Here is a 24151-nt window from a genome sequence, read left to right on the forward strand (position 1 = left end):
GCCATCATGTAGCTGTATCAGGGTCAGACCCTGCCCAGGAATCTGACCAGACACACAATGGACCATGACTTTAACAGGGAGCTGATGAGGTTCGTTCGGTTCTTGCTCTGTGAGCTGACTCAGATGGGTTAGTGCAGAGAAAGCACTAAAATGTGTGCTGATACTGGAAAGCTCTTTTAGCTGAAGCTCTCACTTTATCGCAGGTTTGTTCGAATTAAAGGGATACAGAGTTCATTTAGAGCCATCAGAACCTGAACCTAAAGTCTAAGCAGCTTTTGTTTATACGGAAAGTTTTACTACACAGCCACCAAACACACAGACGTGTATGATCATCAGAACATGTTCCACATTATAATAAGCTCCACTCTTCTGGAAGGATTTCCACTAGATGTTGGAGAGTTTCTCCTGAGATGCCAGGTGAGGAGGTCTGGGGTTTAGTCAGTGTTCCAGTTCATCCCAAAGGTGTTCAGTGGGGTTGAGTCAGAGTCAGGGATCAGTGCAGGACACTCAAGATCTTCCTCTTCAACATTAACACACTATGTCTTCATGGAGCTCAGGGGCTTTGTGCACAGGGGTATTGTCATGCTGGAACAGGGTTTGAGTCTCTTAGTTCCAGGGAAATGGAAAACTCTGTGCTTCTTTATGGTCACATACGACCGTGATGGTCAGGTGTCCACATACTTCTGGCCCCAGGTTATGTACCTGCTTATGCTTGATCTGAAAAGGCATCCATATTTAAAATAATAAAATCAACCCAAATTTAGAGCTATATTTAAACACAAACACGTTTGGCTGAAGAATACATTATTTTATCTATTGTCTTTATTTGTCACATATTACACATTACTGCACAATTAAATTCTTTCTTCACATATTCCATCCTTGGAGGTTGGGGTCAGAGCACTGGGGCAGCTATGATGCAGTGCCCATGGAGCAGGGTGGGTTGGGGGTCTTGCTCAAGGGCCCAACAGTGGCAGCTTGGCAGTGCTGGGGCATCTTCCAATCAACCATCCAGAGCCTTAACCACTTTAACTACCACCACCCCATGTTAAGAGTTTAACAAGTGGACTTGGATCAGCAATTCCAAATTCTATATTTAATTCTATGCAATTCCTTGCTTAAAAAAAAAGCAAGGAGCTTTTTTCTGAAGAGCTTCATGAAAGCGTTTTGAGCAGATCTACAGATCCTGTACAGACGAGATCTGAGTCTGTTTTAAAACTGAAGCTGGGAGAATAAACACACTTTTCTAGCCCAGTTGTTTTTCATCAGTGATATTTCTTTCAACCATTCAGAACATTCAGAGATCATAAACAAAATGAAGAATCTATGGAAGTGAAAATTTCCCTTTTTCTAAGCTAATGTCTTTAAGCCTGGAGCTGCTCTCTGGTCCAGTGAACTGCTTCAGCTAAATAAGTTGCATTAATATGTGGTTCATTGTCAGAAAACAGTCACTGAGCTATGAGCAATGCATATGTTTGTATTAGTGCTGGGTTTGGTCTGCTGAATTACTGGATCTCTATCTGGACCAAAGACTTCTGAGTTAGATAGCCCCGGAGAACTTTGAGCAACAGGAAACATTTTAAAATTCTCAACACAGCTAGTTAAAATGCTAGAGTGTGTATCAGAGATGAATATACACACTGTTTGAAACACACACACATCCATTCAGGATGTAAGAAGGAATAACATACAGACTCACAGCATTGTCAAGAAGTTTGAATCCTGACACCACCACAGTCCAGGAGCAAAAGAGCAAACAATCAGCATTCTCTCTATGACCTGTCAATCACTACCCAATCGAGGACACCACTGAGGTCAGTAAGTATGCAGAAGAGGGTAGATAGTGAGTGTGTTACACTGCCATGTGATGCAGCAGTCTGACAAAGATGCAGTCGCTGGCTTCACGTGTCTCGGAGGAAGAACTTCAGCCTCCATCAATCATCTGCTCATGGACAGCTGACTGGTTAGACAGAACTGGAAGAAATAACACAGACCTGTCTATCATCTAAAGGAGTTTTTCCTTTCCACAGTCGCCTCAGGCTCGCTCACTAGGGATGATTAGTTTGTCCTTTTTTGTTTCTTTTGTTTCTCTGTAAAGCTGCTTTGAGACAACGTCCATTATTTACAAATAAAATTGAATGGAATTGAACCTAGAAGTCATCTTAAAGAGAGCACACTGAGCCGAATTCCTCACATATAACTGCAAGTGTGTCAGAGTATTTAGTACATTAATCCAATAAGCTGATAAAATTAGAGACCAGCTCGAGTACAAAAGCAGCACAGTGCACATTCGACTCAAATGACACGTCTCCAAAGAAACTCAAAAGGGAGTGACGTGGAAAGGATTTTTTATATTTAACATGTACAAGTTTTTCCGTGCATCACTTCAGGTTTGAGGCTGGGGTTTCAGGCCCTCAGGGGCACAGCTCCGAGGAATTCAGATTAAATGTGAATGATAATCAGTGGCGACCGGTTAATAGGGTGTGCCGGGGCGCCACCCCATTAAAGTTAGCCAGTGAAGAATTCTACTTCAACACGTTAACAATAGTTATATATTTTAATAATGAAATAAAATCATTTAGTCGTACTGTTCCTCTGTTAGTCATATTATCTTTCATTTAAAATAAAATAAATTTCGGTTCTATCTTTACAAAAATACCAAGGATCAAATCAAGGAGCTTGGACCAGATCGACCCAATTAGCAAATACTTTACAGCAGTCAAGTGATTAGGCAACTCCAGTCAGTGTGTGTGTGTGTGTGTGTGTGTGTGTGTGTGTGTTTAATGATTACCTTCATTACTGATAATAAACCCACATTGAACTCAGATTCACTGATTCATAGTAGATTTATTGCATGCTTTAACAATTGAATTTTTCAATATTTTATCCTAGCAGTAATGATAATGCCTGCCGCCTCTGATAATAATAATAATAAAAATAATAATAATAAACAGTTTGGTTTGTTTAAAAACAATAGCACATTCTAATGATCAATGCCAAAATGACTGAGCTCTGTGAAACATGATATGTTAAATCAATGTGAAAAGCAGCATCTGTATAAAAAGCAGGAATAAATGTCCAGTCGTGTTGAAATTTTTATCCCGTGCTTTAGGATCTGTGTATTTTCTCCTCGTCTCATAAAGCCTTGGACTTTATTGTGTCTTGTAGTATTGTGTCTTGTAGTTAATTACCACACAATCCTAAAAAAGGAAGAAAGCACAGGGTATATGTAACCTGGACACACGATGGAGCAGATTAAACCGACTGACTCTGTGTACACAGGGTTGCCAGATTGGATTGAAGGGTTCCATCCCAACTACAGCTTAAAAGTCACCCATTTAAAAAATACCAGCCCACTGTGATAACTAATACAGTAATAAACAGAAAACCCAAAACAAATGGGTCAGTGCAAAGGGCACTATTTACTTACACACACTGTTAGCTACCTGTATACGTTTATTTAATTATCAAACATGACATCAGAATTTTATAGCAGAATAATAGCATATAAACACGCTTACTTTTTTATAGGGACTTCCAGATAAATATAAATAGTCTTTATTATAGTACAACGTCTGATAGGACAAGACTCTCCTGAACCTTATTGGCTATACTGAACATCTTCTTTCAGCTTTCCCCTTCAGGCGTTGCCACAGCGAATCATCTCTTTCCACCTATCCCTATCTTCTGCATCCTCAACACTTGCACCCGCTAGCTTCATATCCTCATTTACTCCATCCATATACCTCCTCTTTGGCCTTCCTCTTTGCCTCCTGCCTGACAGCTCCATGTCCAACATTTTCCTACCGATATACTCACTCTCCCTCCTCTGAACATGTCCAAACCATCTTAATCTGTCCTCCCTAACTCTGTCCTCCAAACGTCCAACATGAGCCGTCCCTCTGATGTACTCATTCCTAATCCTGGCCAACCGTGTCACTCCCAAAGAGAACCTCAACATCTTCAGCACTGACTCCTGCCTCTTCCTCAGTGACTCTAAACCATACAGCATGGCCGGTCTCTATTAAAACGTCAACATTACATGTTATACTTTATAATAAAGTTCATTTGAATGGAAAATTAATAAAACATCATGTTTATAGTCAAAATTAAAAACCCGCTAGTTGCATCACAAACCAGGCCAATTTTAATCAACCCACCCAAGGCATATTTTCCCAGTTAGACATAACCAAAAGGAGCCCAACTGGGTGGGAACTCGCCCAATCTGGCAACACTGTGTGTAGAAAGTTTGAGCAACAGAAGCAGAAACAGAAGCAGAGAAAGTGCAGGGCAGAAAAAGGTGAGTTTAATAGAAAAGCATCAGGAACCGAACACAGACCTGACTCTGGGTCTTCAGAGAACAAGAACATACACTGGAGATGACGGTCGCCCCAACAGCACGTGCTGTTGGGGCTGTACCCCCCCCCCCCAAAAGACATGAAGAAAGCAAGTGCCACATTTGGACAAAGCAATTTTGGAGGAAAGAAGCTTTAGATCAACCTTCAGAAACTTTTCTGAACACAAGAAAATATATGTATAATATATACTTTAACAACATTTACAGTACAAAGATGATTCACACAGTTACTCTGCCCTGAAACACCATCAGCTGTCACACACTGCTCCACCACACACTCAGCATTTCAGTATAATAGACGAACGATTCAATCGATTCTTCTGTAAACAATTCACTGGTTCATTTGACTCTTTTCACTGGTTCATATGAGTTGTTTAGTGTCAAGTGATTCAGTATATGAAAAGCGAACACCTGCTCGTCAGAGGCTGATCAGTGAATCGTTTCAGATTGTGATTCGTTACTTAAACCGAACCAACTTTCTAATGAGTCACTTTACAAAATGATTCAGTACATAACAGTTCATATCGAATCAGTCCTAAATGATTCAATTTAACTATATGCTGATTCGCTGGAGGAAATCTAATGAATTTAATTAATGGGGGGGGGATTATGTAAATTGTGAGAACCTGCGTCTGAGATAAACCTCTCCGCTTCCTGCCTGACCAGAATGACAGCTAAACACGTGAATCGTTTACAGTTGAGACTATTTTCAGGCTGTTTTGACACTGTAGCACTATGCAAATGATGATTTCTTTTGAAAACGTCAGTGTCAAAATATAGAATGGGACAGCATGCATGTTCTTCCTAAAGTCAGTGTGTGTGTGTGTGTTTATGCCTGCAGGTGTCTACGTTTAGCAGAAAATCGAAGAGAGATGGGATGAATTAGCACAATCCCCCCCTCCCCCCAACATCCTTTGCTTGGCGAATGGAGATTCAGAAACAACGAATCAGATCCATCTCCAGGACGTCTCTATTACCCTCAAGAGTGTGTGACAGCAAATTCTAAATCCATACACTTTTACAACTGGCATCTAGATGAACAAAATAAAAAAGAGAAAGAAACAAATACAAAAGACCAGCAGTCTCTTCTCTGGCTTTTTTATCTTCGTCTCAGTTGTGCTCAGCATGCTTTAATAAAATGCCTTTTCTTTTTCTTTGACGGAATGAACAAAACAACAGAATCATAAGCAACCAACAATGAAAATACAGAAGACGGCAGTCAATATCCAGAAAAATCACGGCGTTGAAAAATACAAGACTTCAGGCATGCCACTACAGAGCTTCGGGCTTGGGAGATTTAATTCATCATCATCATCATCATCCTGTTTTCATATAATCTTTAAAAAAAAAAAAAAAAAAAAAAAAAAGCAAGAAAACACACTGGTACATCCTGAACCCTGTGCAAAAGCGCGTCACAAAGCGATGTGAAGCTTGGCAAAGCAACGACACAGCATTTTACACATCAGCAGCCATGCAAAAACTACCCCCCTGTAGCCACAATGCACTTGGTAAGAGTCTCAACTCTCATGCTTTTATATCTGCAGCAATAGAGGAGGGGGCTCGCAAACATTCCCAGTTTGTGTAAAGTCTCTCTGTGTTCCAGACTCCAGAGTCATGATCAAACTGATTTATCCGTTTTACATTAAACAAAGCAAGCAAAGCAGGAAAATAAACCCCACACGAAGAAACAGAAATGAAAGAAACCGAACAGCAGGACCACAAACAGGCCACCAATATCGACTGCTTCCTAATAAGAGTCTGTAGCTCTATCTGGCACTCTCCTACACACACACACACACACACACACACACACACATACATATATCTTTATGGAACACTGAAATCCCAGCACTGAAAATCCCAGCACTCCAATCTCCATCTGCCAATCACAGCCACTGTCTGCTCTGATTGACAGCTTGTCTAAGCTCCGTGAGCCTGCTGATGGCACGTGTGAGGTGAAGAGAGCGTTTTCAGTCCACAGAGCTTCAGAGTGGCTTTCATACAGTACGGCTTTTGTTCCCTTCCGTGGTGCTCTCCTACTCTCTCTGGCGTGCTCTCTGGGGTATCTACAGAGAGGTGGAGGGCAGCTTTTTCACACGTCTTTGGGCCAGGAATGAGGACTCAATGGGTTTGAGTTCGGGGGTTGGCTGGGAACTCTTCAGGGCCGAGTAGGTGGCAGCCATTGCCCCCTGTCCCAGAGAGAGAGAGAGAGAGAGAGAGAGAGAGAGAGAGAGAGACAGACAGAGAGACAGAAAAAAGAGAAAGAGAGAGAAATAAATAGTGGTCAAGGAAAACCTGTGGCCAAATAATGACAAATGACATCCCTCTGGCATTATTATAGGGTCTAAGGGTAGGCTCTTATGTGGATTAAACCTCAGTAGTTATGTAGGATGAAAAGGATTCATTGTTGATGCCCCCTAGTAGCCAGCTAGGCATGTGCCCAGTAGCCCCTGTTTATAATCCCACTGTCTCTGGATGAATGTTTACGGTTTGAAGTGTGTTGTGTATGGACTGAAGGATTTACCTTGACCAGTTTAGCGTCCTGGTGCTGCAGCTGGCTGTTGGGTAGCTGATCCCTCTGCACAATCCATGGGTGTTTGAGCACCTGCCTAGCTGTTAGTCTCTGATGAGGGTCCACATGCAGCATCTTAGACACCAGATCCTACACAAAGAGTGTTTAAAACAGACGCACAGCATCTTAGACACCAGATCAGTGTGTTTAAAACAGACACACATCATCTTAGACACCAGATCAGTGTGTTTAATACAGACACACATCATCTTAGACACCAGATCAGTGTGTTTAAAACAGACACACAGCATCTTAGACACCAGATCAGTGTGTTTAATACAGACACACATCATCTTAGACACCAGATCAGTGTGTTTAAAACAGACACACATCATCTTAGACACCAGATCAGTGTGTTTAAAACAGACACACATCATCTTAGACACCAGATCAGTGTGTTTAATACAGACAAACATCATCTTAGACACCAGATCAGTGTGTTTAATACAGACAAACATCATCTTAGACACCAGATCAGTGTGTTTAATACAGACACACATCATCTTAGACACCAGATCAGTGTGTTTAATACAGACACACATCATCTTAGACACCAGATCAGTGTGTTTAATACAGACAAACATCATCTTAGACACCAGATCAGTGTGTTTAAAACAGACACACATCATCTTAGACACCAGATCAGTGTGTTTAATACAGACACACATCATCTTAGACACCAGATCAGTGTGTTTAATACAGACACACAGCATCTTAGACACCAGATCAGTGTGTTTAATACAGACACACATCATCTTAGACACCAGATCAGTGTGTTTAATACAGACACACATCATCTTAGACACCAGATCAGTGTGTTTAATACAGACAAACATCATCTTAGACACCAGATCAGTGTGTTTAAAACAGACACACATCATCTTAGACACCAGATCAGTGTGTTTAATACAGACACACATCATCTTAGACACCAGATCAGTGTGTTTAATACAGACACACATCATCTTAGACACCAGTTCAGTGTGTTTAAAACAGACACACATCATCTTAGACACCAGTTCAGTGTGTTTAAAACAGACACACATCATCTTAGACACCAGTTCAGTGTGTTTAAAACAGACACACATCATCTTAGACACCAGATCAGTGTGTTTAATACAGACACACATCATCTTAGACACCAGTTCAGTGTGTTTAAAACAGACACACATCATCTTAGACACCAGATCAGTGTGTTTAATACAGACACACATCATCTTAGACACCAGATCAGTGTGTTTAATACAGACACACATCATCTTAGACACCAGATCAGTGTGTTTAATACAGACACACATCATCTTAGACACCAGATCAGTGTGTTTAATACAGACACACATCATCTTAGACACCAGATCAGTGTGTTTAATACAGACACACATCATCTTAGACACCAGATCAGTGTGTTTAAAACAGACACACATCATCTTAGACACCAGATCAGTGTGTTTAAAACAGACACACATCATCTTAGACACCAGATCAGTGTGTTTAATACAGACACACATCATCTTAGACACCAGATCAGTGTGTTTAAAACAGACACACATCATCTTAGACACCAGATCAGTGTGTTTAATACAGACACACATCATCTTAGACACCAGATCAGTGTGTTTAAAACAGACACACATCATCTTAGACACCAGATCAGTGTGTTTAATACAGACACACATCATCTTAGACACCAGATCAGTGTGTTTAAAACAGACACACATCATCTTAGACACCAGATCAGTGTGTTTAAAACAGACACACAGCATCTTAGACACCAGATCAGTGTGTTTAAAACAGACACACAGCATCTTAGACACCAGATCAGTGTGTTTAATACAGACACACATCATCTTAGACACCAGATCAGTGTGTTTAATACAGACACACATCATCTTAGACACCAGATCAGTGTGTTTAATACAGACACACAGCATCTTAGACACCAGATCAGTGTGTTTAATACAGACACACAGCATCTTAGACACCAGATCCTACACACAGTGTGTTTAAAACAGACACACAGCAGATCCTACACACAGTGTGCCTGGATACTAGCTTGAATAATTTGTGGGGGGAAAAGAAACAGCTGCTGAAAAAAAGCACTGAAGCCTTTATCATCTCTGCTGCTGCTATAATTATAACCTGAACTGGTTTCTAATATTAGATCATTCCTAAGGACAACGATGAATGCAATCATGATGGGATACATTCAGTAATTACTGTAACCACTGTAATAAAAAATCGGCTATTTTTACTTCTCGGGTTTATATATCGATTAACGTTGGAGGATATTGTTACGGATTTCGCTTGACGTCATGATCCAGTAGCTCCTGAGTGTGTTTTATTAAAGCATACATTTCTCAGGTGATTTTAAACCAGTATTTATCCCTAATCACATCCTCAGTGAGCAACAGGTTTGCATTGTATGCTGTCTGTGTAAACTAACGACATTAACATCCTCCGCACAGCTGTGTTAAATCTCTGCTATAGTTATACATGTAAATATAATCAGTTAAACCTGAGACATATAAAACCCTGACCCAGATTTATTAATGATAATGATCTGTGTCATGGATGATGTAAGACTGAGTACATGTGTGTGAATGAAGTGGAACAGTAAGATTACAGTGTGAAGAGGTGAAGAAGGTACAGGAGTTTAAGTACTTGGGGTCAACAGTCCAGAGTAATGGAGATTGTGGGAAAGAGGTAAAGTAGTGAGTGCAGGCAGGTTGGAATGGGTGGAGAAAGGTTCGAGAATTCCGTGTGATAGAAAAATATCAGTGTACAGGACAGTGGTGAGACTGGCCATGCTGTACGGTTTAGAGGCTGAGGAAGAGACAGGAGTCAGAGCTGAAGATGTTGAGGTCCTCTTTGGGAGTGACACGGTTGGACAGGATTAGGAACGAGGGACAGCTCATGTTGGACGTTTGGGGGACAGAGTTAGGGAGGCCAGATTAAGATGGGTTGGACATGTTCAGAGGAGGGAGAGTGAGTATATCGGTAGGAGAATGTTGGACATGGAGCTGCCAGGCAGGAGGCAAAGAGGAAGGCCAAAGAGGAGGTATATGGATGGAATAAATGAGGATATGAAGCTAGTGGGTGCAAGTGTTGAGGAGGTAGAAGATAGGGATTGGTGGAGAGAGATGATTCACTGCGGCCACCCCTGAAGGGAAAAGCCGAAAGAAGAAGAAAGATCTGTATCATGGATGATTGACCCTGTGTGTTACCTTGGCTGCGTCCGACACCGCGTCCCAGTTGCCCCCGTTCAGGGTGAAATGCCCGCTTCCTATCCTGCCCAGGATCTCCTCTGGTGTGTCCTCGGGACCGTTAGCAAAAGGAGTGAAACTGGAAGAGACAGACAGAGAGACAGACAAACATCAGGCACGAGGTAAATGTTTGTTTTCTTGTGCATTCATTAGAATGTGTGGAGTGTGATGAGTGAAGAGGTGGTGTGTAAGAGAGAGAGAGAGAGAGAGAGAGAGAGAGAGAGAGAGAGAGAGTGTGTGTGTGAGAAAATGTTTTCTCACCCTGCTAACATGGTGTACAGCAACACTCCCAAACTCCAAATGTCACACGCCTCATCATAACCCTGCCTCTTCAGCACCTAGATTTTCACACACACACACACACACACACACACACACACACACACACTTACATTAATACACTTGTGTCATTGTAGTAAGAACTTGCTTTGACACAAACAGCACAGAAACATTTTTGAATAATGTGTTGAATTAGTGATCTGGTCAGTTTTTTCTGGGAGGAGACGTTTATTTAGCGTTTCCAGAAGGAGTCTCCAGTGTCAGGGCTTTGAAAAATGTAAAGCTGACAGCAAACAGATGATGGAAAGATGGAAAGCTGCAACTGGATTTTTCTGACAGTAAAAACTGTGGTATTAGAGGAATTTTATGGAATGTTATACACATTGTAGCTACAGGTTTAGATATTAAACTATCAAATAGTTTACAGTTTAGAGCTCATGTCCTGTGTGTATACTGTCCTGTGTGTATACTGTCCTGTGTGTATACCTTCATGTCCTGTGTGTATACCTTCATGTCCTGTGTGTATACCTTCATGTCCTGTGTGTATACTGTCCTGTGTGTATACCTTCATGTCCTGTGTGTATACCTTCATGTCCTGTGTGTATACTGTCCTGTGTGTATACCTTCATGTCCTGTGTGTATACCTTCATGTCCTGTGTGTATACCTTCATGTCCTGTGTGTATACTGTCCTGTGTGTATACCTTCATGTCCTGTGTGTATACCTTCATGTCCTGTGTGTATACTGTCCTGTGTGTATACCTTCATGTCCTGTGTGTATACCTTCATGTCCTGTGTGTATACCTTCATGTCCTGTGTGTATACTGTCCTGTGTGTACACTGTCCTGTGTGTATACCTTCATGTCCTGTGTGTATACTGTCCTGTGTGTATACTGTCCTGTGTGTATACCTTCATGTCCTGTGTGTATACTGTCCAGTGTGTTTATAGTAATGTCCTGTGTGTCTATTGTCCTGTGTGTATACACTGTCCTGTGTGTATACTGTTCTGTGTTTATAGTCATGTCCTGTGTGTTTATTGTCCTGTGTGTATACACTGTCCTGTGTGTTTATTGTCCTGTGTGTTTATTGTCCTGTGTGTATACACTGTCCTGTGTGTATAGTCATGTCCTGTGTGTTTATTGTCCTGTGTGTATACACTGTCCTGTGTTTATAGTCATGTCCTGTGTGTTTATTGTCCTGTGTGTATACACTGTCCTGTGTTTATAGTCATGTCCTGTGTGTTTATTGTCCTGTGTGTATACACTGTCCTGTGTGTATACTGTTCTGTGTTTATAGTCATGTCCTGTGTGTTTATTGTCCTGTGTGTATACACTCTCCTGTGTTTATAGTCATGTCCTGTGTGTTTATTGTCCTGTGTGTATACACTCTCCTGTGTGTATACTGTTCTGTGTTTATAGTCATGTCCTGTGTGTATACACTGTCCTGTGTGTTTATTGTCTTGTGTGTATACACTGTCCTGTGTGTTTATTGTCCTGTGTATATACACTGTCCTGTGTGTTTATTGTCCTGTGTGTATACACTGTCCTGTGTGTTTATTGTCCTGTGTGTATACACTGTCCTGTGTGTATACACTGTCCTGTGTGTTTATTGTCCTGTGTGTATACACTGTCCTGTGTTTATAGTCATGTCCTGTGTGTATATACTGTCCTGTGTTTATAGTCATGTCCTGTGTGTTTATTGTCCTGTGTGTATACACTCTCCTGTGTATACACTGTCCTGTGTGTATACTGTTCTGTGTTTATAGTCATGTCCTGTGTGTTTATTGTCCTGTGTGTATACACTGTCCTGTGTTTATAGTCATGTCCTGTGTGTTTATTGTCCTGTGTGTATACACTGTCCTGTGTTTATAGTCATGTCCTGTGTGTTTATTGTCCTGTGTATATACACTGTCCTGTGTGTTTATTGTCCTGTGTGTATACACTGTCCTGTGTGTTTATTGTCCTGTGTGTATACACTGTCCTGTGTTTATAGTCATGTCCTGTGTGTTTATTGTCCTGTGTGTATACACTGTCCTGTGTGTTTATTGTCCTGTGTGTATACACTCTCCTGTGTTTATAGTCATGTCCTGTGTTTATAGTCATGTCCTGTATGTTTATTGTCCTGTGTGTATACTGTCCTGTGTTTATAGTCATGTCCTGTGTGTTTATTGTCCTGTGTGTATACACTCTCCTGTGTTTATAGTCATGTCCTGTGTTTATAGTCATGTCCTGTATGTTTATTGTCCTGTGTGTATACTGTCCTGTGTTTATAGTCATGTCCTGTGTGTTTATTGTCCTGTGTGTATACACTGTCCTGTGTGTTTATAGTCATGTCCTGTGTGTTTATTGTCCTGTGTGTATACACTGTCCTGTGTGTTTATAGTCATGTCCTGTGTGTTTATTGTCCTGTGTGTATACTGTCCTGTGTTTATAGTCATGTCCTGTGTGTTTATTGTCCTGTGTGTATACACTGTCCTGTGTGTTTATAGTCATGTCCTGTGTGTTTATTGTCCTGTGTGTATACTGTCCAGTGTTTAGTCATGTCCTGTGTGTTTATTGTCCTGTGTGTATACACTGTCCTGTGTGTTTATTGTCCTGTGTGTATACACTGTCCTGTGTGTATACTGTTCTGTGTTTATAGTCATGTCCTGTGTGTTTATTGTCCTGTGTGTATACACTGTCCTGTGTGTTTATTGTCCTGTGTGTATACACTCTCCTGTGTTTATAGTCATGTCCTGTGTGTTTATTGTCCTGTGTGTATACACTGTCCTGTGTGTTTATTGTCCTGTGTGTTTATTGTCCTGTGTGTATACACTGTCCTGTGTGTTTATAGTCATGTCCTGTGTGTTTATTGTCCTGTGTGTATACTGTCCTGTGTTTAGTCATGTCCTGTGTGTTTATTGTCCTGTGTGTATACACTGTCCTGTGTGTTTATTGTCCTGTGTGTATACTGTTCTGTGTTTATAGTCATGTCCTGTGTGTTTATTGTCCTGTGTGTATACACTCTCCTGTGTTTATAGTCATGTCCTGTGTGTTTATTGTCCTGTGTGTATACACTGTCCTGTGTTTATAGTCATGTCCTGTGTGTTTATTGTCCTGTGTGTATACACTGTCCTGTGTGTTTATTGTCCTGTGTGTATACACTGTCCTGTGTGTTTATTGTCCTGTGTGTATACTGTTCTGTGTTTATAGTCATGTCCTGTGTGTTTATTGTCCTGTGTGTATACACTGTCCTGTGTGTATACACTGTCCTGTGTTTATAGTCATGTCCTGTGTGTTTATTGTCCTGTGTGTATACACTGTCCTGTGTGTTTATTGCCCTGTGTGTATACACTGTCCTGTGTGTTTATTGTCCTGTGTGTATACTGTCCTGTGTTTATAGTCATGTCCTGTGTGTTTATTGTCCTGTGTGTATACACTGTCCTGTGTGTTTATTGTCCTGTGTGTATACACTGTCCTGTGTGTTTATAGTCATGTCCTGTGTGTTTATTGTCCTGTGTGTATACTGTCCTGTGTGTATAGTCATGTCCTGTGTTTATTGTCCTGTGTGTATACACTGTCCTGTGTGTTTATTGTCCTGTGTGTATACACTGTCCTGTGTGTTTATTGTCCTGTGTGTATACACTGTCCTGTGTGTTTATTGTCCTGTGTGTATACACTGTCCTGTGTGTATACACTGTCCTGTGTTTATAGTCATGTCCTGTGTGTTTATTGTCCTGTGTGTATACACTGTCCTGTGTGTTTATTGTCCTGTGTGTATACACTGTCCTGTGTGTTTATTGTCCTGTGTGTATACTGTCCTGTGTTTATAGTCATGTCCTGTGTGTTTATTGTCCTGTGTGTATACACTGTCCTGTGTGTTTATTGTCCTGTGTGTATACACTGTCCTGTGTGTTTATAGTCATGTCCTGTGTGTTTATTGTCCTGTGTGTATACTGTCCTGTGTTTATAGTCATGTCCTGTGTGTTTATTGTCCTGTGTGTATACACTGTCCTGTGTGTTTATAGTCATGTCCTGTGTGTTTATTGTCCTGTGTGTATACTGTCCTGTGTTTATAGTCATGTCCTGTGTGTTTATTGTCCTGTGTGTATACACTGTCCTGTGTGTTTATTGTCCTGTGTGTATACACTGTCCTGTGTGTTTATTGTCCTGTGTGTATACACTGTCCTGTGTGTTTATTGTCCTGTGTGTATACTGTCCTGTGTGTATACTGTCCTGTGTTTATAGTCATTTCCTGTGTGTTTATTGTCCTGTGTGTATAACGTGCTGTGGATTTCATTAGCCGATTGACTGCATTTGGGGCTTGGAGGAATCCATGTACAATCAGTGTACATGTTCTGGTCAATGCTTTACCTCAGGAGCGACAAAGTTAGCCGTGTAGCAGGGAGTCATCAGGAGGCCGTTGTCGGCTCGGAGCTGTTTAGCGAAACCAAAGTCACAGATCCGCAGTGACTCTGGATTTCCAGATTCGTCCACATACAGGATGTTACTGGGCTTCAGGTCTCTGTGTACAACCTGCGGAAAGAACACAGTCAGGATTACACACACACACACACACACACCAGATTCAGGTGATTATGCAGATTCTCTTATTCTCTTCATTTTTTCGTTGGAAACAATGTGATGTGATGTGGTGTGTGTGTCCTTACCCCCTGAGAGTGCAGATACTCCACGGTCTTAGTGATGGTGTACAGAACGGCGCTGGCTTCTCTCTCAGAGAAGAACTTCTGTTTGAGGATTCGATCAAGCAGTTCACCGCCTCGCATCAGCTCCGTCACCAGGAAAACCAGCTTCCCGTTATCATACACCTGCGCACACACACACACACACACACACACACACATACACACACACCTTGAGCAGCTGACTCACACAACACAGCTCTTTTCTAAATCTAAAACTACATTACATCATGACATTAGTTTCACAGACTCCAAAGAGACAAGATGAGGATGCCAGTGACAAGACAAATGAAAATGTTTGCAAAAGATTCTTGAGAAGATTTGATGCATCACCAGAAGTGTGTGTGTTGATACTCACGTCTTTCAGTGTGATGATGTTGGGATGTTGTCCGTACCGCAACAGAATCTCAATCTCTTCAGAAGGATCGGTGTTTGTCTTATCGATCACCTTCAGCACAAATCACATTTATTACTCATAAATATTGACAACAAAACATCAATAACATACTGGCATCCAGGTAGACCTCTGACCCTGCAGAGTGTGTGTGTGTGTGTGTTGGGGACAGACCTTGACTGCATATTCTGTATTGGTGGTTTTATGAACGCAGCGCTTGCACACAGAGAAAGATCCCATGCCGATATCCTCCTTCAGCACGTAGCCATCGCTGAACACTGTGTTCTTACCATGCAGCTGCTGCTCACACACACACACACACATTAATAATACACATTAAGGAATAACTGCACGCACAAACAGGATGTCTCATCAATTTTATTAATGCTGCATTAAACCAGGCATGAATTATGCTCCGAATAGTGTCGGATAATTTAGCGGAAGTAAAACATCGCCATCTAGTGTAGAGTGACAGTAACTTCATGCTCAGGACGTTAACTGCGTTTCCTGCTGGTCCACATCTGATGTTCCAGGCTGTCATGTTTATTCTTCTATAGTGTTATTTATTTCATAATACTGATAGGAAAAGTAACCAAAGCAGCGCCTCATTCTCTGCTCGCTTTATTATTCGAAGCCTGATGGATCGACAGTGTGGAGGCGGGGTTTATCAGATGATTGACGCATACAGAGCACTCACCTGGACCACAGGGTGAGGAGGAGGCTGAGCCGATTCTTCTGTACCTTCTTCCTCCAGCAGCGCGGTGGCGATGAAGCTGAAGCCACGGAAGAGCTGATGAGCTCCGGCGCTCGGGGGAACACCGGGAGAATCTAACACACACCATCCAGTGTAGAAATTCAGTACACTTAAGGATTTGAGACTTAAGAAATCTTGCATTCATATTCACTCGCCCTTGAGATTACTATTTAAACTTCATTGCAGTGATCTGATCCAATCACATGACTACAGACTGAAGCCATAAAAAATTTTAACATTTAGAAGGTAAAATCTTTATGAAGTCAGGAATTTTTGATGCTCCATCCATTTGTTCATCACTAGATCACTAGACAATGGGATTGTCATGTTCACTTATTTGTGAGTGTGATTTAACTGTTATAATTATAATAATAATAATAATATAAAATATAAGTGGCTCTGGATAAGGATGTCGGCCTAATAAAATAAATAAATAAATAATAATAATATAAAATGTAAGTGCCGTAAGGGCATCGGCCAAATTATAATAATAATAATAATAATAATAATAATAATAATAATATATAAGTGGTTTGGGATAAGACTGTCTGCCAGATAATCATAATAATAATAATAACAATAATAATAATAATAATAATAATAATAATAATAATATTATAAGTGGTTCGGGATAAGACTGTCTGCCAGATAATAATAATAATAATAATAATAATAATAATAATAATAATAATAATAATAATAATAATAATAATAATAATATTATAAGTGGTTCGGGATAAGACTGTGCCAAATAATAATAATAATAATAATAATAATAATAATAAGTGGTTCGGGATGAGACTGTCTGCCAGATAATAATAATAATAATAATAACAACAACAATAATATTATTAATAATATATTAATATAAGTGGTTCGGGATAAGACTGAGTTTTGATCATTACAGTGCAGGTCTCTAGAGGGATTAGTGATGATAACTTCAGAGAGCTGATGTTGTGATCAGTCATCATGACTCTGCACTAATGGACCACTGGTCTGTGAGGATCAGAAATTTCCACAGTAGGAGAATCTCATCTAAAAATACTATGCTTTCATAGCAATTAATCCACTGCTTAAAAAGCTATGAAGAATAATAATGGGTAAATAAACTGTAAACAATAACTGCAGGAGTGTAAATGGACTTAATGGAGTCCATTTGTTCATTATTGTGTGTCAAAAAATAATTCATGATACAAAAGTGAAAACAAAACAGGGTCGGAGTTCTGCAACTTGTTAATGTTTCACTTTTAAGGCTTGACATTGGACCTCTGACCTTTGGGGGTGCGGGAGGTGAACTCTGAGTCGAAGTAGAAAGTGTCGTCGGGTCGAGCCACAGCTGGTTTAAACGGAGGCTTGATCTCCCGACGGAAGAGTTTCTGAAATAGAGACACACACACCACACACACACACACACACACACACACACAGGCAGACAGACAGACACACAAAGGAAAACCAGTGGACAGACATTAGTATGTTTTTATATTATTGCTGCCACGCAGGCATCTGATTGGTCAGAATGTGTAATTACTGGGAACCAAGTTAATATAAAACTATAAACAGATAAAAAAAAAATCACAATCTTACATTCCAGTCAATAGTTGCGAAGAAGGAGTGACGCTTGATTTCCTCAGCACCGTCTGGCCCAGAGCCTGCAATCAATCAGTAACATACAGAATTTGACATGCACTGTTCACACACACACACATACACACACACAGTGTATGTATGCATGGGTGTTGGGTTTAAGTCTATGAGAAGTGTGTGTATGTAAAGAGCGAAAATGATTCATTTTGGTTACTGATGTGAGGTTGATGATACCAATTACTAAATGACTAATGAGGTGTGTGTGTGTGTGTGTGTGTTACCTAGTCTGTTGGTGGGGTTCCTCTTGAACAGTGCTCTCAGCAGGCTCTGAGCTTCGGCACTTAGAAACTGGGGCATCCCTAACCGTGCCCTACACAGACAGACACACACACGCACGCACAGACACACACACACACACGCACAGACACACACACACACACAGACACACACATGCACGCACAGTGGGAAGGTCAGGAGAGAACATAAGAAAACTGTGGGCACATGCAGCTCTAGTTCAAGATTTTGCTCCATCCTGGCAGAAATGATGGGTCACTAGAGGCTTGAGAGCATCACGCAAATGCAGCACTAAAACCCACCCTAAAGGTCCTACTTCATGAATAACTCAAAAGGTTCCTGGAACTACAGCGCAGAGACTACAAGTGTTCCTGTAAAACTTTCTACATGCTCATATTTCAGGGAGTTCCAGCTCTCTCTCTCTCTCTCTCTCTCTCTCTCTCTCTCACACACACACACCTGACTGAACTCACAGAGCTGGGAAACTACCTGATGTACTGTGTTTTTAAAAATCTGATCTCGTTTTGGCCAAATGTTTATCAGAGAGTGGAGAGACCGCATGATCGCTTTTAGAGACTGTGTATGAAAACATTTCTGACATGAGATGATTAGATTTTCATTTAAAATGGGGAAAAAACTGAAGGTCATTGACTTATCAAAAATTGTAAATGAAGGGAAGAGACTATATATTTCCTGCTTATATTTTCTGTATACATTTCTAGTTATACTTTCTGTATATATTTTCTGGTTATACTTTCTGTACATTTTCTGTATATATATATTTTGTGCATACATTTTCTGTTTATATATTTCCTGTATACATTTTCTGTATATATTTTGTTTATATTTTCTGTACATATATTTTGTGCATACATTTTCTGTGTGTATTTTCTGTATATATTTTCTGTTTATATATTTTTTGTATACATTTTCTGTATATATTTTCTGGACCATGTAACAGAGACTGTCACCTACAGCATAATAAATTGTTTCAGAAACCTAAATGCCATTCTGTTGTGTTTTTGCTACGACACTCGATTCTGATTGCTTACGAAAACCTTGAGAGATCTGAAACACTGTGGGCATGTAGAGGCTGGATTTTCCCTCCATGAAGACGGTGCAAGAGTCTCACCACAACTATCTCATTTACTTTCTACCACAGATTAAAATGTCTGCTTACTTCAGAATGAGGTTCATTGTTTCCTTTCGGTCCTTTCCTTGAAACGGTAGAGACCCTGTGAGCATCTCAAACTGGACACACACACACAATACATTAACAATCTGGAAGACTTTCATAGCAGATCATTACTGATATTCCTGTAGTAAGACTTTTTAAAGACCGCCAGTTCCATGAAAAAATCGAACAAGGTCAGCGTACCATTAGTACCCCGAATGACCACCAGTCAGCGCTGTGGATGTGGCCCTGCCTGTTCACCACCTCGGGGGCCATGTACTCCACGGTCCCACAGAATGAATAGGCCTTCTTCTCATGGTCTATGGACTCCTTACACAAGCCGAAATCTGTGTGAAGGAAACGAAGAAACACAAATGTCACACTGATGGAGTATAAAATAATTCTCGCTGTGTCTCTGGGCATCTCTCTCTCTCTCTATCTCTCCGTCTCTCTCTCTCTCTGTCTGTCTCTCTATCTCTGGGCATCTCTCTCTCTCTCTGTTTCTCTGTGTCTCTCTCTCTCAGTCTCTTTCTCTCTGTCTTTCTCTCTCTCCGAGGCTGTTTAATAATTTATTCGGCTGAAGATCAAGTGTGGTGATGAATGAAGTTCTCAATAACACCAGATTTTAGTAAAATAAATAAATAAATAAATAAATAAATATTTTAATACAACAGCAAGGGGTGAGAGGGAAATGATAATTAATAAAATATTTCATTCATTAGATATTATTATTATTATTATTATATCTAATACAATACTAAATCATAAATAAGGCATTTACACCAAATATGGGTGTAAAAGTGAAAAGAACGAGAAAGGTTTTAAATGTGCATTCATATGGCGTGTGTGTGTGTGTGTACCTGTGAGTTTGATGTGGCCCTCTTCATCTAACAGGATGCTGAAACAGAGCAGTGAGTTGACAAATATTAAATAAATGCAAAAATAACACACCTAATTCTCTCTCTCACACACACACGTATATTTAATATTCAAAGTTAAATCATCAAAAGTCACAGTACTATTTCAAAGAATTACATATTTGTGTGTATGTGTGCATTTGTCTGTGTGTGTGTGTGTGTGTGTGTGTGCGCACATGCAGAGCTGCAGCTGCACCACAGCAACAAGTGCAATGAGCAAAAAGCAGGAACAGAGGAAAAAACAAATGAAGAAAACAAGAGAGAGAGAATAAAAACATGAGTAAGATGTTCAGAGATAATTGAAGCGACCAGAACCACACACACACACACAACTTTACTATATCTAAATCACTTAACATAATTAATCCAGATGTAATATATGCATATGTAATTTGATGAAATTTTTGGTTTCCTCTCCTTCTTGCCAGTAATTTCCTAAATTCCTCCTGCTCTCCTACGCTTCAATCACATCCCCGTCTTTTCGTACTCTATTAATAACCAGCTCACGTAACAGTCATTTAATCACAATGAATCATTTCTTCACTTCTTCTCCTCTACAGACTTCAATATAACTTCCTAGCCCAGCGTGCTGTACTCGATATCGCTTTATCCCATTAGATGTGTGTTAGCGCCCTGCAGCTTTCCTCACCCTCTGCATGATTTCTAGCATTTCTGACATCTCGATTATTTTAAACTCAACACGCTGGAGTAAGCGCAAACTTCTGTTTCTATTTTACTAAATAATTTATTATAATCTGCGAGGCAACAGGAAGAGATGACATTACCGCGCGAATCTGTTGTGTCAGGTAGACATGACAAGACAAAAAGAGAATGTGTGAGTGTGTGTGTGTGTGTGTATTTACTTTTCAGGCTTTAGATCCCTGTAGATGATGCCAATGCCGTGCAGGTGATCCAGACCCAGAGCCAGTTCTGCCAGATAGAACTTTACATCTTCTTCTGTGAACATAACCTGACACACACACACACACACACGAGAACATTAATAATGTTTCTTTTTTCCAGTGAAAAGAGAATTGAGAAGAGTTAATAATAGAGGAATGTGTGTGTAGGAGTGTATATAAAGTGTGTCCAGACGAGGCTGTAGGTTTACACACACATACACTAAAGACTTTCAAGTTAATTAAGACAATTTACTTTATTTCTATTCAATTTCATCACAATCTAGAGAGATTTACTTCAGAGCTCAGCTTTTCACTAGGGCAGTAAGTATATACCCTTGGTCAGTATCTGGTGGCCTTTTTAACTGCTTGAAATTGTTTAATATCTTCCAGAAGCTTCTCGCAAAACTTTGCCAAAGCTTTTCTAACAGGTTTGTGGGCCTCCTTTCAATGTTTCAATTCAATTCAGTTCAGTTTATTTGTTTGGTGCTTTTAACAGTGGACATTGTCTCAAAGCAGCTTTAAAGATGTAGAGAAACAGAGAAGTAAAAAAATATATAATAAATATATATAATTATATTTTATATAAATAAATAAATAAATTATATATATATATATATATATATATATATATATATATATATATATATATATATATATATATATATATATATGATATACATCCCAAATGAGGATGAGGTTCCCAAAGGAGCCTGGTTCCTCTTAAGGTTTCTTCCTCATGTCATCACAGAGAGTTTAACTTTAATTTTATATATATATATAAAAAAAAATATATATGTGTGTGTTAAAAGCACTAGTGGACATTGTCTCAAAGCAGCTTTACAGAAGTAGAGAAAAGAGAAGGAAAAAAATATATAATAAATATATATTTATATTTATTTTGTGTGTGTGTGTATGTATGTATGTATATATTATATATATAAGTTAGGGTTTAATTTTACATTTTTTTTTAATTTTAAAATTTAATTTTAGGGTTTAACTCCCTGTGATGATATGAGGAAGAAACCTTAAGAGGAACCAGGCTCAGAAGGGAACCTCATCCTCATTTGGGTGACACTGGACAGTAAATGTAAATAAAAAATGTCCTTTCTACAACAGCAGCCAAGTGCCAATGAGGAACTATTAGGTCAGTGTAGTTTCTGAGTTCATTATAGACACTAATTCCTTGCTGTCGCAAGCTGACAGACGTAACGGCAGATCTGTGATGGTGTGAAAGTCCCCAAGTGGCTCTGACCACGGCTGTCTCCTGGTCACAAGCTGTCCACAGAGATCCATCCACAGCATCAGAGAGCACCACTCTGACCAGGGGTAGAGCCAGTGGTCACACTGGAAACGCTGAACACTCTGAAAGCCATTTTGTTTCACCTTAAAATAGATGCTGAGTCAGTTATAACTTTCTGGATGAAGTCTCGGTGTTGTTTCAGTAATTCCAGATCATCTTTCTTCCTCATTATGCCATTTGTTATGTGTAGAGCACCAGTTTGAGTAAAACCCCCCGATATCATGATGCTGCCATCCCCATGATGCTCTCATCATCCCTCATGATAAGAGATGCTGCTCTTTCCATTAGCCTCTATTCCTCTAGATATTTCTCTCTGGTCATAATCTGCCCAGAGAACAGTCCTCTAAAGAGCTGGTGATCACCTGCAAAACCTCAGTCTGGCTCCTCCTTTCACAACAGTCTTTAAGGGCTTTGTGGAGATCCACAGATTTTCTCTGAGCTGTTTGGATTTTCCCAGTGGTACTGAGGGGAAATAAGGACTTGGCCTAAAGATGGTCCCTTTTCCAGCCACAGGTTTGCACCTCATTAACTCCTAATGTGTATCTGTGTGTGTGTGTGTGTGTACCTCTTTTGAGAGTCTGGTGAAGAGATCACCTCCCCGCAGAAAATCCAGAATCAAATACAGCTTCCCCTCCGTCTGAAAGGCTACACACACACACGCAAAATCACAAAAGGCATATAATGGCTATTATTCTAAGCATTTATCGATCCATTCTTCTATACGTCCATGTCTGTCAATCCATCCATCATTCCTCCAGGCTTCCTTTAATCACGCCATCATTTCCTCTATACTATTAGCCATCTCTTCCATCTATTGATCTCTGTCTATTCATCCAGGCTACCCTTCCCCTGTGCATCCATACTGTATAGCTGACAACTTATTTACACATCAATCTAAAAATTCATCCATCCATCCATCCATCCACTTTTCATTTAAAATTAACACTAAAATTTACAGAAAAGAATTATATACCTTTTTGATTTCATTATAAGTGTCACAAAATCCATCCAACCCAAAAGAAAAGATGGAGAGAGAGAAAGAGAAAGAGAGCGAAAGAGAGAGAGAGACAGCAAGTAAGAGAGAGAGAAAGAGAGAATGAGCAAGAGAAACAGAGAGTGAACAAGTGAGTGAGTGATGGGGAGAGAGAGAGAGAGAGAGCGAGAGCAACAAAGAAAGAGAGAGAGAGAGAGAGAGAGAGAGCAAAAAAAGACAGAGAGAGTGAGAGAGAACATGCAAGTGAGTGAGAGAAAGAAAAAAAAGAAAGAGAGAGAGAGAGAGAGAGAGAGAGAGATATCTTCGACTCACCATAGTGCAGTTTGACTATAAACGGGTGATTGACATCTGCGAGGATGTTTCGCTCCATTTTGGTCCGGACACGATCTCGCACTGTTCACAGGAGACAGAAAGATGGACAGAATAAGTCCAAATCATTAACAGGTAAAAAAATCAAACCCAGGAGAACAAAGCTGACATTTTAATAACCAGAAAAATAAATAAATAAAATAAACAAAAAAATAAAACAAAACAAAACAAAATATATAAAATAAAATAAAATAAAATCCATCACTGGATGACAGATGAAGCAGCAGAAACTCTCAGAAGCCCAGAAGACTTTATTAAAAAGACTGTTAAAGGCAGTGAAAACTCTACTGCATGTGTGTGTAAACACCTGTGTACT

General features: G+C 40.0%; 1 protein-coding gene across 6 annotated transcripts in view; it reads right to left on the reverse strand.

The window, feature by feature from the left end:
* Window positions 1-2816: 2816 nt before the first annotated feature.
* rps6ka1 (ribosomal protein S6 kinase a, polypeptide 1) overlaps window positions 2817-24151 on the reverse strand; it is a 100047-nt gene continuing 78712 nt past the window's right edge. For 3 of the 6 annotated variants that reach the window (XM_058398933.1, XM_058398931.1, XM_058398932.1), the window contains 18 exons: window positions 23779-23859; window positions 23038-23117; window positions 21134-21240; window positions 20214-20251; window positions 19558-19700; window positions 19360-19430; window positions 18167-18255; window positions 17886-17950; window positions 17572-17674; window positions 16242-16372; window positions 15719-15844; window positions 15509-15598; window positions 15118-15276; window positions 14822-14983; window positions 10454-10530; window positions 10154-10271; window positions 6882-7019; window positions 2817-6546 (listed from right to left, as the gene is read on the reverse strand). In XM_058398933.1, coding sequence (XP_058254916.1) covers window positions 6424-6546; window positions 6882-7019; window positions 10154-10271; window positions 10454-10530; window positions 14822-14983; window positions 15118-15276; window positions 15509-15598; window positions 15719-15844; window positions 16242-16372; window positions 17572-17674; window positions 17886-17950; window positions 18167-18255; window positions 19360-19430; window positions 19558-19700; window positions 20214-20251; window positions 21134-21240; window positions 23038-23117; window positions 23779-23859 — 1901 coding nt within the window. In that variant the 3' untranslated portion in view covers window positions 2817-6423. The remainder of the gene's footprint in view (window positions 6547-6881; window positions 7020-10153; window positions 10272-10453; window positions 10531-14821; window positions 14984-15117; window positions 15277-15508; window positions 15599-15718; window positions 15845-16241; window positions 16373-17571; window positions 17675-17885; window positions 17951-18166; window positions 18256-19359; window positions 19431-19557; window positions 19701-20213; window positions 20252-21133; window positions 21241-23037; window positions 23118-23778; window positions 23860-24151) is intronic. The other 3 variants (XM_058398937.1, XM_058398935.1, XM_058398934.1) reach the window with 1 other exon arrangement.

Source organism: Hemibagrus wyckioides, linkage group LG09, assembly GCF_019097595.1.
Source record: "Hemibagrus wyckioides isolate EC202008001 linkage group LG09, SWU_Hwy_1.0, whole genome shotgun sequence".
In the NCBI taxonomy this organism is placed as follows: domain Eukaryota; kingdom Metazoa; phylum Chordata; class Actinopteri; order Siluriformes; family Bagridae; genus Hemibagrus; species Hemibagrus wyckioides.